This window comes from Dipodomys spectabilis, unplaced genomic scaffold (assembly GCF_019054845.1).
Source record: "Dipodomys spectabilis isolate Male_0828 unplaced genomic scaffold, ASM1905484v1 ptg000094l, whole genome shotgun sequence".
Lineage (NCBI taxonomy): Eukaryota > Metazoa > Chordata > Mammalia > Rodentia > Heteromyidae > Dipodomys > Dipodomys spectabilis.
This window is the reverse complement of record NW_024870771.1, coordinates 8,874,499-8,892,312: the sequence shown is the minus strand read 5'-3', so window position 1 is coordinate 8,892,312 and position 17,814 is coordinate 8,874,499. Positions and strand designations below refer to the sequence as shown.

General features: G+C 38.3%; 1 protein-coding gene across 2 annotated transcripts in view; it reads right to left on the bottom strand.

The window, feature by feature from the left end:
* Positions 1 to 17,814, bottom strand: part of Map3k2 (mitogen-activated protein kinase kinase kinase 2) — a 72,960-nt gene that overhangs the window by 10,272 nt on the left and 44,874 nt on the right. For both annotated transcript variants that reach the window (XM_042685094.1, XM_042685093.1), the window contains exons 7-16: positions 16,990 to 17,077; positions 15,065 to 15,195; positions 13,662 to 13,741; positions 12,232 to 12,299; positions 11,998 to 12,090; positions 10,684 to 10,890; positions 7,170 to 7,318; positions 6,723 to 6,854; positions 4,503 to 4,632; positions 66 to 243 (exon numbers count right to left, since the gene is read on the bottom strand). In XM_042685094.1, the coding sequence (XP_042541028.1) occupies positions 66 to 243; positions 4,503 to 4,632; positions 6,723 to 6,854; positions 7,170 to 7,318; positions 10,684 to 10,890; positions 11,998 to 12,090; positions 12,232 to 12,299; positions 13,662 to 13,741; positions 15,065 to 15,195; positions 16,990 to 17,077 (1,256 nt within the window). The remainder of the gene's footprint in view (positions 1 to 65; positions 244 to 4,502; positions 4,633 to 6,722; positions 6,855 to 7,169; positions 7,319 to 10,683; positions 10,891 to 11,997; positions 12,091 to 12,231; positions 12,300 to 13,661; positions 13,742 to 15,064; positions 15,196 to 16,989; positions 17,078 to 17,814) is intronic.

Below are 17,814 nucleotides of genomic sequence, written 5' to 3'. Positions count from 1 at the left end.
GGCTTGGTAATTTCAAACATACTAGGAAAGCAGATAAATTTTCAGACAAACTCATCCAAACCTACCAGATATCAGCTTTTCTGCCATAGCCTTCTCCACTGATGACTTCAGGGCTCATCCAGTATGGAGTGCCTGTGACAGACTTCATTCCTGTGCCTGAGAGACAGATGGTCTGAAGTCGTTTGCTGGCCCCAAAATCTCCTAGTTTGACATTGCCTGTTGAATCTCGCAGGATATTTGCGCCTAAAAATAAGAAATAGCCCCATTTCATTAATGTCACTGCTATTCTGAAATATATAAAAGAGTATAAAAGAACCATGGCAGAGGATTGCTTAGCATCTTTGTCCCCCAAGTTAGGTTGCTTTTCCTCCTCCAGCAAGCCCTGGCAGGCAGCAAATTACATAGTGGGTGATCCTTACAGACTTGCTATGTGAACACTGTGTTCAGCTGGAAGCTGAACACCTAAAGGTTAAGGTTTGCTTAGTGAGAAGGAGTGGGAGTGGGAGAAGAGGTAGGGGTGGCACAGACAAAGATGAAAGAACTCAGTGAAGCCCCAAGAAAACCTCAGCAGGCTCATGGCCCCTGTGTTTCTTGATCATAAAGTAAGAAGCACACAGCTGAAGATAATTTCCCTCAGAAGCCAGCTTCTCCTCAGGAACTGAGCAGGACCTTCAGAATCAAAACTTACAGTATTTCTCCCTGATGGGAATCTGCTTTGTTCTTAAAATTTAATGTTGCTGCTATAGCTTGGCCCACTGATTACTCACCACCCCACCTTCCCAAAATTCTCCAGCCCATAATCTTAAAGTGGAAATCCACTTTCCCACCCCCTAGGTGGGAAGCAGGCCACACTTGGCAGAGCAGGGGACTTGCTCAAACAATAGGCTCCTGGGACCAGGCCTGTATCATAAACTCTTGAAACTCTTTGAACCCTCCAGCTACTTAACCATGACCTCCACCCATGACACTACTTAAAGTTCCTCCACCCCTGTCCCCATTATGCTTCCTGTCCTCTGACTCTCCTCAGATCACTCTGGTGTCCCTTTTCAACCTTCATTAAAGTTGATCTGGTCTGTTGAGGCTGGTATCTTTGTCTGCCTTCATTCTTCTCGCCTTTTGAATCCATCCTTTCCCCTAATACTCCTGCTATAGAACCTACACCTTATCGTGTGTATGTGTGTGCGTGTGTGTGCGCGCGCGCGCGCGTGCACATGTGCACCAGTCCTGGGGCTTGAACTCAGAGCCTGGCACTGTCCCTGAGCTTCCTTTGCTCAAGGATAGCATTCTACCACTTGAGCCACACCACTTGAATGGTACTGAGGAGTAGAACCCAGGGCTCTTCATGCAGGCCAAGCAAGCACTCTACCACCTAAGCCACATTCCCAGTCCCTAAATTTTTCTTAACATTCTGTTTTGCCTATATTTATCCCCTATGTTTTTGCATAGTTTTACCCCTCAATTTCAATTTTAAATGCTTTTCCTTTCATAAACTTTTAGACAGTTTTATACTTATAAAATTATTGTGAAGCTATGACAGAGTTCCTACCCACACACTCACGTATCCCCTATTATCATCTAGTATCATCAGTACCATCATAGGTAAGACACATTCTTAAGAATAAACTAATATTGATACCCTATTAATAACCAAAATCCACATCTTTTGTTCAGAGTTACTAAGTTTTCCCTAAGTTACAGGATCCCATACTACATTTAGTTATTATGTTTCCTTAAGTTTCTCTTAGGTGTGACTGTTTCCCAGGCTTTTCTTCTTTTGGATGACCTCGCCATTTGGGGGAGTACTGATAAAAGGTCTCACCATATACCCAGGTGGGCCTCAACTTGTGATATCTTGCCTCAGTCTATCGAGAGCTTATATTGTAAGCATGCACCACCATGTTCCCTCTTCACATTTTCACAGTACTGAGGATTGAATCCAGGGCCTTTCACATACGATGCAAGCACATTACAACTCTAGCTATGATCCTACTATTGACCCTTTCTTTAGTGTGTATGTTTTTAATCATCTATTTAGGAGGATGAGGAGTGGAGAAAATCTATATTATATTGGACAGAATGCAGACTCTCCATCACTATCATAAGCTTCTGGTCAGTTTCTGGTTAGCTTTATCACTGATGGTTCTCCAAAGCCTCTCTCTAGTCTAGGATTATTCTCTGCATATTTTAAGCCTAATGAGCCCCAGTACCAGTAATCTTCTCTACAACATTGCTACTTGACTGCTTAAATTACCCTGGGCCAGGCACAATGGTTCATGCCTGCAATCTCAGGAGGCAGAAATTGAGAGAATTATGATTCAAGCAAGCCAGGCAAAAAACTAGTGAGACTTCATCTTAAAAAAAAAAAAAAAAAAAAGAGCTGACTATGGTGCTATACATCTGTCATCCCAGCTATGCAAGAAGCACAGAAGGAAGATCATGATCTAGGCTGACCTGCAAAAACAAACAAGAGAGACCCTATCTTAAAAAAATTAGAAGCAAAAAGAGCTAAGAGGAAGGCTTATGTGGCAAAGTGCCTGTGTAGCAAGCCTAAAGCTCTAAGTTCAAGCCCAAAGGAAAGAAAGATAAATGGAAAGAAATATAAATTAAATGAATAAACTCCGTCATAAAATAAAAGCAACCATCTCTGAAATATTTAACCTGCCCCATTAAAGCCTCATGTCTCTTGACTCTCCTTAGATCATTCTGGTGTCCCTCTTTGACCTTCATTAAAGTTGATCTGGTCTGTTAAGGTTGTCTGCCTTCATTCTTCTTGCCTTTTGAATCTGTCCTTGTTCCTTTTTTTGAGATGTGGTATCTAGGTTTAACCTTAATCTCTTGGGCTCAAGCTAGCCTCCTGACCTTCCCACCTCAGTCTCCAGAACAGCTGGGACTACAATGATCTACAAGACAGTTCTTTTTTTTTGTTTTTTGGGGTTTTTTTGGGTCCAGTCGTGGGGCCTGAACTCTGGGCCTGGGCGCTGTCCCTCAGCTCTTTAGCTCAAGGCTAGCGCTCTACCACTTGAGCCCCAGCGTCACTTCCAGGTTTTTGCTATTTGCTTATGTGGTGCTGAGGAATCGAACCCACAGCCTCATGCATGCAAGGCAACCGCTCTACCACTGAGCCACCTTCCCAGCCCTACAAGACAGGTTTTACTGGGTTTTTACTTCATACATTTACTCACGTAACTTGTCCCTGAAAAATAGCTGAAGTTTATTAAATTAAAAAGTAACGTCAGAGCCAGACACCCGGTGGCTCACACTTGTAATCCTAGCTACTCAGGAGGCTGAGATCTGAGGACCTTTCAAAGCTAGCCCAGTCAGCAAAGTCCATGAGACTCTTATCTCCAATAAACCACTCAGAAACTCAGAAGTGGTGCTGTGGCTCAAGTGGTAGAGTGCTAGCCTTGAGCTGAAGAGCTGAGGGACAGTGCCCAGGTCCAGAGTTCAAGCCCTATGACCAACACACACACACACACACACAAACACGTAACTTTAACCACATCAGAATACACAAAATTTAAGTCTGAAGTTTTCTCTCTCTCTCTCTTTTTTTTTGTCGGCCGTGGAGCTTGAATTCTGGGCCTGGGCGCTGTCCCTGTACTCTTCAGCTCAAAGCAAGCACTCTACCTCTTGAGCCACAGAACTACTTCCAGTTTTCTAGTGGTTTATTGGAGATAAGAGTATCACAGAGTTTCCTGCCCGAGTTGGCTTTGGGGTTGGCTTTGAACCATGATCCTCAGATCTCAGCCTCCTGAGTAACTAGGATTATAGGCGTGAGCCCCAAGTTTAGGGTTCTTTGCATTCTCTCTCTTTATTCCTTTCCTAGATAACAAAATCCACTCAAAAGTAGCAAGCTTTTGAGTGCTTCTAGGTATCAGTTACTGCATTAAGCATGTTTCATGCATTAGTTCACTTAGACCTTATAACAACCCTCTAACAGGGATACTATTACCATTCTCATTTAAGAATAAGCTAGCTGGGCACAGGTGGCTCACACCTGTAATCCTAGCTACTGAGGTCTGAGGATTATGGTTCAAAGCCAGCCCAGACAAGAAAGTCCGAGAAACTCTTATCTCCAATAAATGATCAAAATAGCCAGAAGTAGAGGTGTGGCTCAAGTAGTAGAGCTATATAGCCTTGAGCAGAAAAGTTTAGCATCAGAGCCCTAAAAGTCCCAGGACCAGAAAATAAGGAATTGAGAGAGTAATTTAGTACAATAGTCGAGCACTTGCCTAGCATGTCCAAGGGTCCTAGGTCCCATCCTCTGAAGGAAGGAAGGAAGGAAGGGAGGGAGGAGGGAGGGAGGGGGGAGGGAGGGGGAGGGAGAGAAAGCAAGCAAGCAAAAAAGGGAGGCAAGAGCAAAAGAAGGATGAGGAAGGGAGTAGTGAGAAAGGGGGAGAGGAAGGAAGGAGAGAGGGGAAGGAGAAGCAAGAAGGGGAAAGAGAAAGGGCAAAGGAGAAAGGAAAAAAACTAAAAAGAGTAAAAAGTACTTGTTTACTCACCTTTGATATCTCTATGGACAATCATATTACTGTGCAAATAATAAACACCCTCTAGAATCTGACGGGTATATTTTCTAGTCACATTCTCAGTAAGAGCGCCATATGCCTTTAATTGGTCCTTAATTGAACCCTAGGATAAAAGAAAACAGTAACAAATGTGATTTAAAACCAAATCTATTAAATTTTTATTTTTAAGAGAGTCCAAGTTTGTAACTACAGTTGGAAAGCAGGAATTTTTCATAAAAGACAATAATATTCCTTTATTTTTCAATCACTGATAACAGTAATACAAATGTATAAAGTTATTCTTCATTTAGATTACTTCTATAGAGAAAATTTCTTCAAGTTTATTAAGTCATAAGCTTCAATATTTTTGGAGCATTTAACACATATTCCAATTTGTTTTACAAAAGAAAAACTTGAAAAGCAACTTATACTATAAACAAGATGTCTGAAATGATAAAGGCAGGGATAAAGAAAGCCACTGAGTAAGGATAGCATCACTCTAAACTATTATTTATGGTGATAAGAAAAGTTCACTGCTGCTTTTGTGACACTAAGAAGGGTTAAGAGCATTACCATCAGGTATTCATCTACAGTAAGTTCAAATTGCACCCCTATACTTTTTACACAGAACTCCATCAGTTACCTTCATAAAGACCTACAACACTTGCTATTAAATTATAAGAATGCCTCTGTCTCTCTGATTCTCTGTCTCTCTCTGTGTTCTGTCTCTATCTGTCTCTCTCTCTTGCATTTACTTGCTTATATTCGTTAAGTAGAGGAGGATTTCATTTTTACATTCTCATACCTGTTTACAACATACTACTAAGCTAACTTTTTTTTAAAAAAGTGCCAGGTGCCAGTGGCTCACACCTGTAATCCTAGCTACTCAGAAGGCTGAGATCTGAAGATTGTGGTTCAAAGCCAGCCTGGGCAGGAATGTCCATGAGACTCTTATCTCCAATTAACCACCAGAAAACTGGAAGGGGCACTAGGGCTCAAGTGGTAGAGCCCTCCTCACCTTGAGCTGAAGAGCTTAGGGACAGCGCCTAGACCAAGAGTTCAAGCCCCACAACCGACAAGAAAGAGAGAGAGAGAGAGAAAGAGAGAGAAGAGAGAGAGAGAGAGAGAGAGAGAGAGAGAGAGAGAAGGAAGGAAGGAAGGAAGGAAAGAAAGAAAGGAAATAAAGGAAAGCAAGCAAGCAAATAAGCAAACAAGCAAGCATTACAGCCCAGGGCACATTTCCAGAATACAGAACACATCTCCAGCATGCTTATAACGTACAGAACACACTGTCATCTTGTTTAGAAAAATTTATACCATGAACCAATTTTCTCTACTTTCATAAGCAGGGTACCCCAAGCACACTCAAATTCATTCTTTCCTTCTTTTCATCCTTCCTTATCCCCTTCCTTCCTTCCTCTTTGTACCCTCCCCTCCTTTCCCTTTCTTTCTTCCTCCCCAACTCTTTGATTTTTTTTCTGAGGCAGTCTTGCTACACAAACCAGACTAGAATTGAATTTGCTATGTAGTTCAAGTGGGCCTTCTCCTGATTATCTCACCTCACCCCCCAAGTGCTGGTGTTATAGGCTTATACCACCAGGCCCAGTACTATCTCAGACTATATCATGAAAATGGACTGTTACAGATAAAAAGAGAATTCAAAGACATAAGAATTAAATGTGATATTCAGTCCTAGACTGAAACCTGATTTGCAAAATCAGCTATAATGATGTGTGTGTATAACTTTTTATTTTTTCTTTTTGCTGGTTCTGGGGCTTGAACTCTGGGCCTATGTGCTGTCCCTGAACCTTTGTGCTCAAAGCTACTTTTGTGCTCTACCACTTGAGCCACAGCTCTACTTCTGGCTTTTTGTGGTTAACTGGAGATAAGACTTTTCTACCCAGGCTGGCTTTAAACCATGATCCTCAGCTCTTAGCCTCTTGAGTAGCTAGGATTATAAATGTATACCAGCACCTGGCTTACAATGGATATTTTTAGAGCATTCAGGAAATCTGATGATGAATTGCTATGATGTCTGTAGTCTATCTTCATATACTTGATGAGTTTAAAAATATAGATACATGAAGAGAATAAAAAATACTACCCAGTTATAATTTAAAACTCTTCCAAAGTATCATTAGCTAGGGTCAAAGTTCTAAAACTGAAGTGACTTTTACAGTGAATGGTTATTTTCAAAAAGATGGATGAACTCACCCCTGGCATATATTCCATAAAGATGGAAAGTGTTTTTTCCTGGGGATCCCTCAGACAACCATAATACTGAACAATTCGCTCATGCAGCAAGTTTTTCAACAACTGAATTTCACACTCAAGTGCATTTACTTCCTGAAAGACAGACAGTACTCACTGTTAAAAGTCTTTACAATACTGTTAGTAAAAACAAAACATTCCTACTTCATAACTGAATTGATTTCATTCTGAAATGATGACTGCCCAAAGAACACCCTACTGTCTAACCAGTACTTTAAAAAAAACACACACTTCTTATAGATATGCTAAAATAACTCTAAATCATAAAGTATTAAAACAGAAATATCCAAAGCACAAAACAGACAAACATCTAATCAAATTATATTACTCTCCCTGCATCTAGTAAAAATGCTTCTTATAAATGTGACAAAGTAGTCTGTGGAATTTTACCTTGCTGGTTTCAGGGCTATCAGGGTCAAACTGAACTTGCTTAACAGCCAATTCTCTTCCTGTATCAACATCATAACAGAGATAGACCCTGCCAAAGGCTCCTTGACCAAGCAGTTTTCCCAATCTCCAGTTGGTTGGAGCTCGAGGTGCTGAAAAAGAAGTTTCTTAGCAAATGAGAATTAAAAATAAAAAAAGAACAGTTTCTTAAAGTGGAAAAGTCAGATGGCATATGAATAAAGATCTGCATTCATTTCATTCTTGAACACAAAAGGAAATCTTGACTATCAAAATTCATAATAGTCTCCATCTTTCAAAAGTTTTCTCTTTAGTGAATTGTCTAAGAATTCTAAACTTGGGGCTGGGAAGGTGGCTCAGTGGTAGAGCACTTGCCTTGCATGCATGAGGCCCTGGGTTCCATTCCTCAGCACCACTTAAGCAAAAAGAAAAAAAAGCCGGAAGTGGCGCTGTGGCTCAAGTGGTAGAGCGCTAGCCTTGAGCTGAAGAGCTGAGGGACAGTGCCCAAGCCCAGAGTTCAGGCCCTATGACGGGACCCCCCCCCCCAAAAAAAAAGAAAGAAAGAATTCTAAACTCAAGTTAAGTTTTTTATTCCTTTGACTTTTTTTTACCCCAAGCTTTTCTTTTTTTTAGTAAAAATGTGACAGCATTTTTCACTCAATCTAAGATGCTAATGAATATAAAATGCACAAATGGTAATCTTTACTGATGGAAAGAGCACTACTCCCATCCTAAAACGAGAAATTTGGCCAGTCTACAAAATTAAAACCTTTATTGAACTTGTTGGAATAACTGAGATTGCAGGACATGTAAGTAGCTAAAATCTAAAGTAAATGATCACTTTCCAAGAAGAACCAGAATACAAGCACTGGCTCAATCAAGGCAGAACACAGAGAGAGACTTACAGTGAGTGATAGGAAAGGAAAATTCAGCTCAACCATGAACAATTCAGGGCTTAGTTCACACTCACTCTAAGTCTTTACAGTGAACGTCCTTCCATACACTTACAGGAATGGAGACTACAGACAGTTTGATGTGGTGGTTGAATGTAGAGAATGAAAGGGCCCACTGCTAAGGGAAAGGTATGAACCCTCCCTTCCTTCTACCTTAAGAAATGAAAGCCTTTAATTTCTGCAGAAATTTTAACTCCAGATAAGGGGAACAGGAAAGAGGAATTAAAAAATATATACTGAGAAGCAGCAAGAGTGGAAACCTCTGGGACCTGACCATTAGAGTTTTCCTAGATTCCTAAAAGATGGGCAGGATCAGAAAGAAAGCCTACTGACTCAGAAGACTGAGAAAATGGAAACTGCCCCAAACTGAAGCTGGGCATGTCAGCACTGAACCTTTTATTTTTCCCTTTCCCAAATCCTAGGCTAACAAATAACAGCAATCAAGTTACTGCGGAAGGAGGGGTAAGGTCATAGAGAATGAGTACAGGCATACAATAAAGGCCAAAAACAAGGATACAGCAGAAACATTAAGAAAACTGCTATTGGAAACAAGGAATTTGAAATCCACAGCACACAGGAACCACAGCAACAACAAAATTCAAACCCAACTCAACTAAGAAGTAGACAGAGGATCTGTCTAGTCCAGGCATAAAGTTTGTTTACCTTAGTCTCCATTATCCTGATCCAGATGTCAGAAGTTCAATATAATATTAGAAGACACAAAACAGCAAACAAAGTAAAAGCAACGGGGTGAATGCAACAACATAACCAGACTTAAGACTAACCTGATTATGATGTTAAAGGTTCTTAGAGAAAGGTAGACAACATGCATAAAAACTGCAGCACAAAGTCAAATGAAAAGAAAAACCGAAATTGAAAACAAAGAAATAGGGCTGCAGCATGGCTCAAGCAGTAAAACTACCAGCCAAACAAACAAAGTATGCAAGGTCAAGTTCAAATTGGAATGAAGAAGGAAGGAAGGAAGGGAAGGAGGGAGGGAGGGAGGGAGGGAGGGAGGGAGGGAGGGAGGGAGGGAGGGAGGGAGGGATGAAGGGTTCCTTCAATAATAGATCATGAATAGATCATTAATCTTAGCAAGGCTGAGAAAATAATCAATGAACCTGAAAACAGACATAAGAAATTTCCCAAAGTGTGAGCGGAGAAGAACTGACAAAGATGTAAAAGAGTATCGGACAGTCCATGGTACCAGTACCTGGAATGCTAAAGTGAATGGGAAAGAAGAAATATTTGAACAGATAATGACTAGGAATTTTTCATAACTATAGATATAACAAACTCAGGAAACATCTATTGAGAATTTGCACACAAATACACTCAGACAAGTTATATCCAAACTGTTAGGAATCAAAATCCTAAAAGCTACCAGAAGTGGAAAAAAGAGCACATTATTTACAGAAGAATGAAGGGAAGACTAAAAGTAGAGCTCTTCTCTGAAAGCACATAAACCAGAAGACAGTGATGAGTGATAACTTTAAAGTACTTAAATTAAGGCTAGGCATAGTAGTAGATGCTTATGATTCTAGTCCACTTGGGAGTTAGATACAGAAGGATCATAGTTCAAGGCTAGACTAGGCTATATAGTAAGTTCAAGGCCAGCTTGGGCAATATAACAAAACTATCGTAAAACAACAATAAAGTGTTTTTTGAAGAGAATGTATGTAGAGAATTCTATACTAAAAAATATATCTTTCAAAAATGAATAAATATATTTTCTTTTTAAAATTTATTGTGATTATAGAGGTGATATACAGGGGGGTTATATTTATATCTGTCAGGTGAACTGTATTTTCAAACAAAAACCAAAATAATTTATTGTCAGTAGACTTGTAACAAAGGTTAAATGCAACTCTCTATGCAAAATTAATTTAATACCTCACTAAATCTTGGATCTACATTAGTTAATAAAAACGAAAGATTTCCTTTCTTATTTTCAATCAACTTAATAGACAGCTGTCTAAAGCAAGAGAATAGCAAGAATAGTGTGGAATACATATGTAGAAGAATAACACATCAGCCCAAAAGGGAGGAATTCCTATTATTCAAAGTTTGTTGCAACAAAGTTCCAAGCATTAATCTCTCAAGGCATTGTGACAAAGTCCAAATACTCTGCAATCTGGCCTTAGTTACTACTATAGTCCTAGTCCTACAATTTCAAATAAGATACCCCCAATGTCAGTAACAAAGTTCCTCCCCACATTCAGAATATGTCATGGTCACTTGCACACATCACCTCCTTAGCTAGTGAGTGAACAACTTCAACCACACTTAAGATTTAGATTAAACAATATACTATAATTATTTCTCAATATTCAACAAGCATATGAGGAACAGAATGGAGAATAACTAGTTAGTAGTAATTAGCAGTGACACCATATATACACTTGATATTCCAGCCACCTTTAGAAATACCATCATCACCTCTTTTGAGGAGTTGGTTTCACTCTAAGAACTCACTTGTTATTTTAGTATTATAAAGTTCTATAAAGGTTTTGTATACATTTCATTATGACATTTCTATTACTTACAACGGCTAGGTGGGCTGATGTCCATTACAGTCAAAGTAGGATTGTCTATGTCACTTCCCCTTCTTCTTATTCGACTGTCATCATACTCTGGGGTAAAGATACTGCTGCCACTACTAGTGCTTAAGGAGTGATCAGTAGGACTGAAACTCACAGGAGACCGGAAGGTGGTGCCCTGGGTCCTTCTAGCTCTTGGAAAGGTTTTACGACCTACAAAATGAAAAAACAATTAGCTTACTCCTTTTACTAATATGCTGTACATTAAAATACTTAAATTTTGTAACATAGGAAATAGAAATGTGTGCTATAGGCTAACATACTGAAATGACTATGGAGGAAACACTAGAATGTATATTTATGCATGCGTGGGCATGCGCACGCACGCCGCGCGCGCACACACACACGCACACACTCCAAATGAAAACCACAGAAAACCTTCATATCTAGATTAAAAAAATGGAGAAAAAGACTTTATTCTCATTTCCAATAGTTTAAGAATAATATAAAACAAAAATAGAGATGTTTATAGGTAGCATTTTTTTTTCCTGGTGTCTGAACTCAAGGCTATTCCTTGTTAGACAGGTACTCTACCTCACATGAGCCATATCCCCCAGTCCTTTTCATCTTAGCTAGTTTCCAAATAGGTCTCATATTTATGCCCAGGCCAACCTGTACCACAATTCTTCTATTTAGGCTTCTTCCCATGTAGTTGGAATGACATGCCCACGCCACCAATCTCAGTTCATTTACTGACTGAGATAAAGTCTAGCTACCTTTTTTTGTCTGGGCTGCCCTTAAAAGGAGATCTTCCTAATCCCTGCCCTCCCGAGTATCTAGCATTATAGACATGAGCCACTGGCCTATACACTGACTGTAAATGTTTTTCCTCAAGGGCACAATGCAAGTGTAAATTTCAACATTAAGCTGTAACTTTCTAAGTAGTATTAATTTCAATATTAAGGTGTAACTTTCTAAGTAGTATTATTTTTACAATACTGTTAAGGAAAGACAAGTTTTATATACTGACATAAAAACTAAAATAAATTTGATTATGACTCAATTTCCTCAAAACTCTTTTTATTTTTGTTCTTTTTCTTGGTGGCATTGGGGTTTCAATTAAGGTCTCATTCTTGCTACACAGGTACTTTACCACTTAAACCAAGCCTTCGGTCCTTCCCAAAGTTTTTAAGATCAGAAAATGAAGGAATTCAAAAACAAATTATTTCTTATGGTATCATACATATGAGATTAAGTTTTTATATTAATTATATTTGAGAATGCTGAATTGTTAGTCAGGTCTAACCATCAGAGACTCACCATCATTATACTCTTGATGATGATATGAAACATGATACCTTCTTGGATATGTTCCTCCTTTTCCAAATTTCTCAAAGATAGGGTTATCATAGTCTGTTAAGACATATAATAAGGTTATTAAAAAAGTCAAATGCTGTAATAAAAAAGCACATTTACAAATGCTTATTTGATTTTACAAAAGTCTCCTCCTCAGTCAAAATATGAATATTTAAAATGCAGAATTTGTACTCTAACCTGAAAACTCCTGATGATTATCTGGGTAGCTCTGTGCCCTAGGCATTCGTGATTTTGGATAGCTCTCTCTATAAATAGAAAATGAAACATTAAGAGAAAGTATGTAAATAAAGCATGTGAAAAAAATTTAAGCAATATCTGTATGTGTACACACGTGTGTGTGCATATAAGAAATTCACTCTTAAAAAAAGAAACTTTAAACCTTATTTGGTACCTATATACAAAAGGTTGGCTTTTAAAATTAGCTTTTTGAATTTTGAATTAGCTTTTTGAATGATATATTTTGGAATCACGAGTATTTGGAAAATCCTGTTTCAGTTCAAGCTGTTTGGTAATTCAACTTTCTTAACTATTTCTGCATCTACAGAGTGGATAGCATCTATACAATGGACATAATTCCTAATTCATCAAATGTTTCTAAGTCAAATGTTCCAAACAAGTTACTCCAAACATCAAGTACTAAATATATAGCTTTTTTGTTGCTATATCCTAGAAATGCTTAACTGTCTACTGACACAGATAAAATTTCATTTAGATAAAAGAAAAATAAATGTAAATTCCTAAACAGTAGTGTTATATTTTTATAATACTACGTTCATAAAACAATCCCAGAAGAGAATAAATAGGTGATGATTTTAATATTAACCCTGTCCAGCACAGGGTGAATACTAAGAGAACTATGTTCTACTGAGACCAAGAGAGCGCATACTTGTGACAAAAATTCACAGATGCAACTTATTTCACACAAGCACTTATATTTTTAAAATGTCAACCAGTAATTTGGGCAACAATTACCAAAAATGTAAGTTATTTTTAATATGGTGCTAGAATGAAAGTAATTTTTTTTTTGCCAGTCCTAGGGCTTGAACTCAGTGCCTGGCACTGTCTTCAGCTTCATTTGCTTAAGGCTAACACTCTATCATTTGAGCCACAGCACCACTTCTGGCTTTTTCTGTGTATATAGTACTAAGGAATCGAACCCAGAGCTTTATGCATGCTAGGCAAGCACTCTACCACTAAGCCACCTTCCCAGTCCCTGAAAGTAATTTTGAACAGGTAAAATAACTAAAAAAAATCTCCAAGCCAAACATAAAAAATTTGGTAAGTTTTACAAGTAGTTTTAAAAGTGAATATACAGAAATTCTAGGTTTTCACTTGCCTTCAAATACATGATTTTTGGCAAGCAGAAATGCCAAAAGTACTATGATCAAATGCTCAAAATTGTGTAAGTACATACATTTCAACTAATAAAGGTACGAGTTAAAAGATTTACCTTCACTACAAAAAACTTCATTTGCCAACAGCATAAACAAGTATCAATTAACTACATTTTCTGTATGTAGACTGAAATAGTTACTAATGGTTTTACATGTTCTATACATGTGTATTTACACATATGTACTAAAACCCAAAACTACAGTCCACATTACCCATCCAAAGGACTATCAAGTGATGGACAACTTCCTGAGCCAGAATTTTCAGGGCTGCTTAAAGATAATGGATCCAGCATCTAGGAAAACAAACAGTTCCACCATGATTCCATCTGATATAACTAAAACATTCTTCAAAAGAAATTATTTTACTGACTCCTCTGTACAACTACTTAGAATTTAAAATCCTCCAAAAAAAGATATTATTTTGATATTTTTAATTTTTTTGGGGGGGGAGGGGCAGTATTCCCCCTCCAAAACGTGGGGGTTTTCTGTTTTGTTTCTTGGAAGTACTAAAGTTTGAGATCGGGGCCGGGCACTTACTTGGCTGGTGTTCTACCACTTGAGCCACATCTCCAGCCCTGCATTTAACTCAACATTTAGTTAGAGATGAAGTCTCAGAGACTTTTGTGCTCAGGTTAGCTTCCTGTCACTACCTTCAGATGTCAACCTCCTGAGTAGCTAAGATTACAGGTGTGAGCCACTAGCTTGGCAAAATTACCCATTTCAAGTGCACAATTTAGTAAAATTCAATGACTCTTGATATACTGAGTTGAACAGCCTCACAACTGTACAACAGTTTTAATACTCCAGAAGAAACTCCACACTCAATAGTATTGCACTTATTTTCAAACATTTGGCAAGCCATGGCTCCAAAGGTTCCTAAGAGAAAAATATACCATCTCTATATTCTATTAAAATGAAAGCTAAAATATTTCATATAATTTTGCTTACTGAAAGTGAACTGTGGCTCCACCAAACCAAGACTATGCAGTGACCACTGCAGTAGTGCAAGCACCCAATGCAATGTTAAGGAACTAAAAACAGAGCTCCATAAAAACGATAATTACACTTTAAATATGTCCATTTTTATTAAGTAGTTGTACAAAAGGGTTTCAATTCCAGAAGTCAGGTTATGCATCTCGATCAATATTACCCCTTCCATTGTTCTCCCTCATCTTTGAAGTATTCTTTTAAAATGTTACAGACATTTCACAAAACTGAGTTAAATAAACAATATTTATAATTTTACCCTATCTTTCAAGTGTTCATTAAAAAAATCTGAATACTAGTTAATCCTAGAATTATAAAACAAATGTTTCATTTATGGATTAGTAATATAAGCTGCCTAATTTCAAGAGTTATCTTTATTCATCAATATATAAAGGCACATGCAAATTCATAGACATATTTCAATTTTTTAAAACATTTTTCACTTTAAAGACATGGGATTGGAAAAGAGGTAAAGCACACACGTGTGTACACATATATACACACATGTACACACACACACACACACACACACACACACACACACACCCTCAAAGTACTTTCCAAATCACACTGGCCCCAACCAATAACCTTCAGACAAAATGAAAAAACAGCATCCAACAATGGCTTACTTGGTCCATGCTCTCTGGAATGAACTCTCCTTCACTGTTGATGCTAGTGAATGACCCATTCCGGGCAACCTGGTGTAATTCATCTGGAATGTATCCTGGGGGAGGGGAACTTCTATCTCTACTAGTGGAACCTCAAAAGAAAGAAATTATGATTTCAAAGCAATTTTATCAATAGCAAGGAAATCAAATGTTTTAACAGACAACATTTAGGAGCTACATAAAAATTATTTTAGCAAACGAAAACATACTTATTAAAATGTATCAGAACATGTATATTCATAAAACATCAAATGCTTTTATAACCTTTCTAAACTCTCACCCTACTGTAACTACTATAATATTCACTAGAATATTAATTTTTATGCATTAGGTAGTATGTTCTTCTGACTGCTGACAACTTCCTCATGGGGTACCGATATACCACAGAATCTGAGATAAATGCAATTGCACCTGAACTTGCAGAGATAACTTATACCTTGCTAGCTTTTTTAAAAAACAAAAATATTTTAAAATATTTTAAGTAGTTATACAAAGGCATTTAGAATTGAAACCCCTGCCAGTTCTTTCTTTTCTCTGTATGTGTGCCAGTCCTGGGACTTGAATTTAGGGCCTAGGCTCTATCTGTGGGCTTTTTTGCTCAAGGTTAGCAACTACCACTTCAGCCGTACTCAACTTTTTGGTTAATTAGAGAAAAAGAGTTTCATGCCAGGCTGTCTTTGAACTGTGATCCTTAGATGTCAGCTTCCTAAGGTAGGATTACAGGTATGAGCCACCAATACTCGGCCCCTTGTTAGCTTTTAACATAAATTTGAGGCAGCATCATGATACAGTGAAAGACTATGGGGTTGTGGAAGTCAGAGCATAGCTTTAGTCCCAGTTCCAATTATTCACCAGCTGTCTAGCCGTTACCAAATTATCATGAAACTGTTTTCCCTGTAAACATGAGACTAAATCCATTCTTTGCAAGGATGTTTTACTGGTAAAAATCATAATGAATGGTTTTCTGTGTACACAGACATATGGTCCTGTGATATTCTTTCAGAGTGAGGTACACACCTGTTAATGTCAGCACTGGAGAGGTAGAGGAAGGAGAGTCAAGAGTTTGAGACTAAGCCAGGCACGGGTGGCTCAAGCCTATAATCCTAGCTACTTAGGAGGCTGAGATCTAAGGATCGCAGTTCAAAGTCAGCCCAGGCAGGAAAGTCCATGAGATTCCTATCTCTAATTAACCACCAAAAAAACTGGAAGTGGCACTGTGGCTCAAAGTGGTAGAGTGCTAGCCCTGAACAAAGGAGCTCAGGGACAGCACCCAGACACAGGTTCAAGGCCCAGGACCAGCAAAAAAAAAAAAAACAGTAATAATAAAACATACTCTAGAAATTCCCAGCTCAGCATTTTGATAGCATTCTTGGCAATAACTAAAATCCCTGAAAAGACTTAGGCACTCAAGAGCCTGCTCTACTAATTTCTAGAATCACTTCTTTAATTTTTTTCCTTGCATTCCATTGTACAATTAAAATCTCTTCAAGGTTTTCTTTGGATATGTTCATCATTAAAGTACCATGAGGGAAGTGGCGCTGTAGCTCAAGTGGTAGAGCACTCACCTTGAGCTGAAGAGCTGAGGTATAGCGCCCAGGCCCAGAGTTCAAGCCCCATCACACACACACACACGCACACACACACACACACACACACACACTAAAGTACCATGAGTAACAAAAAACTTAAATGGAGATTGCTAATCCTATGGTAAGTGAAATTACTTTCTAAGGAAGATCAAATAAATGTGGTTAAGAGAAATTATAAACAGTACAGCAATAGGGTGCTGTTTATTAGGTATATGTTTTGGTGTTGTCCTGTGTTAAAAGATGGGGGAGAAACTAAAGTTTCCTTCCCCACTCCATGACTCAGTAACTGTTTCTTACCAATTAGAGAAAGCCGTTTCTTCTTCTCTGCTCCAAGTACTGTATTATCCAAATCTTCTAGTGATGGCAATGGTTCTGAATTTATAGCCTACAGAAGAAAAAGGACAATAAGTACTTCCCTTTCAGAGCTTTAAAGAGAATCCTGACACCAGTACAACCTACCTATTCTTTATTCTTGGTGGGCCTTGTCAAATCTACTCTTAAAAATTTTAATTATGTCAGGAACAATAATACATGCCTATGGTTCCAGACACTTGGGAGGTTGAGCAGGAGGACCATTTGAACCCAGGAGTTCAAAGACAGCTTGGGCAAGACAGTGAAACTGTGTATCCAAAAAACAAAATAAAACAAGACATTTTAATCCTAACATGATCCCCAAGTCGTGAGTTTCTATTAGTTTCACATGTACAATGTAGTATTCTTATTTGTAATTCTGACTATCTGGTTTTGAATACCAACATTAAACTATAGCAATTAAGAGTATGTAAGGCCAGGCACCAGTGGCTCATACCTATAATCCTAGCTACTCAAGAGGCTGAGATCTGAGGATCGCAGTTCAAAGCCAGCCTGGGCAGGGAAGTCCATGAGGCTCTTATCTCTAATAAACTACTCAGAAAAAGCCAGAATTGGAACTGTGGCTCTAGTGGTAGAGTGCTAGCCTTGAGCACAGACAGCTCAAGGAGAGAACCCAGATCCTGAGTTTATGCCCCACAACCCATTAAAAAAAAATAAAGAGTATGTAAGCATATGTTTAATCATATTGAAAACTATCAATGATTACAGAATATAACTGGTTCACATGGAGTTTTTAAAGTCTTATAATCC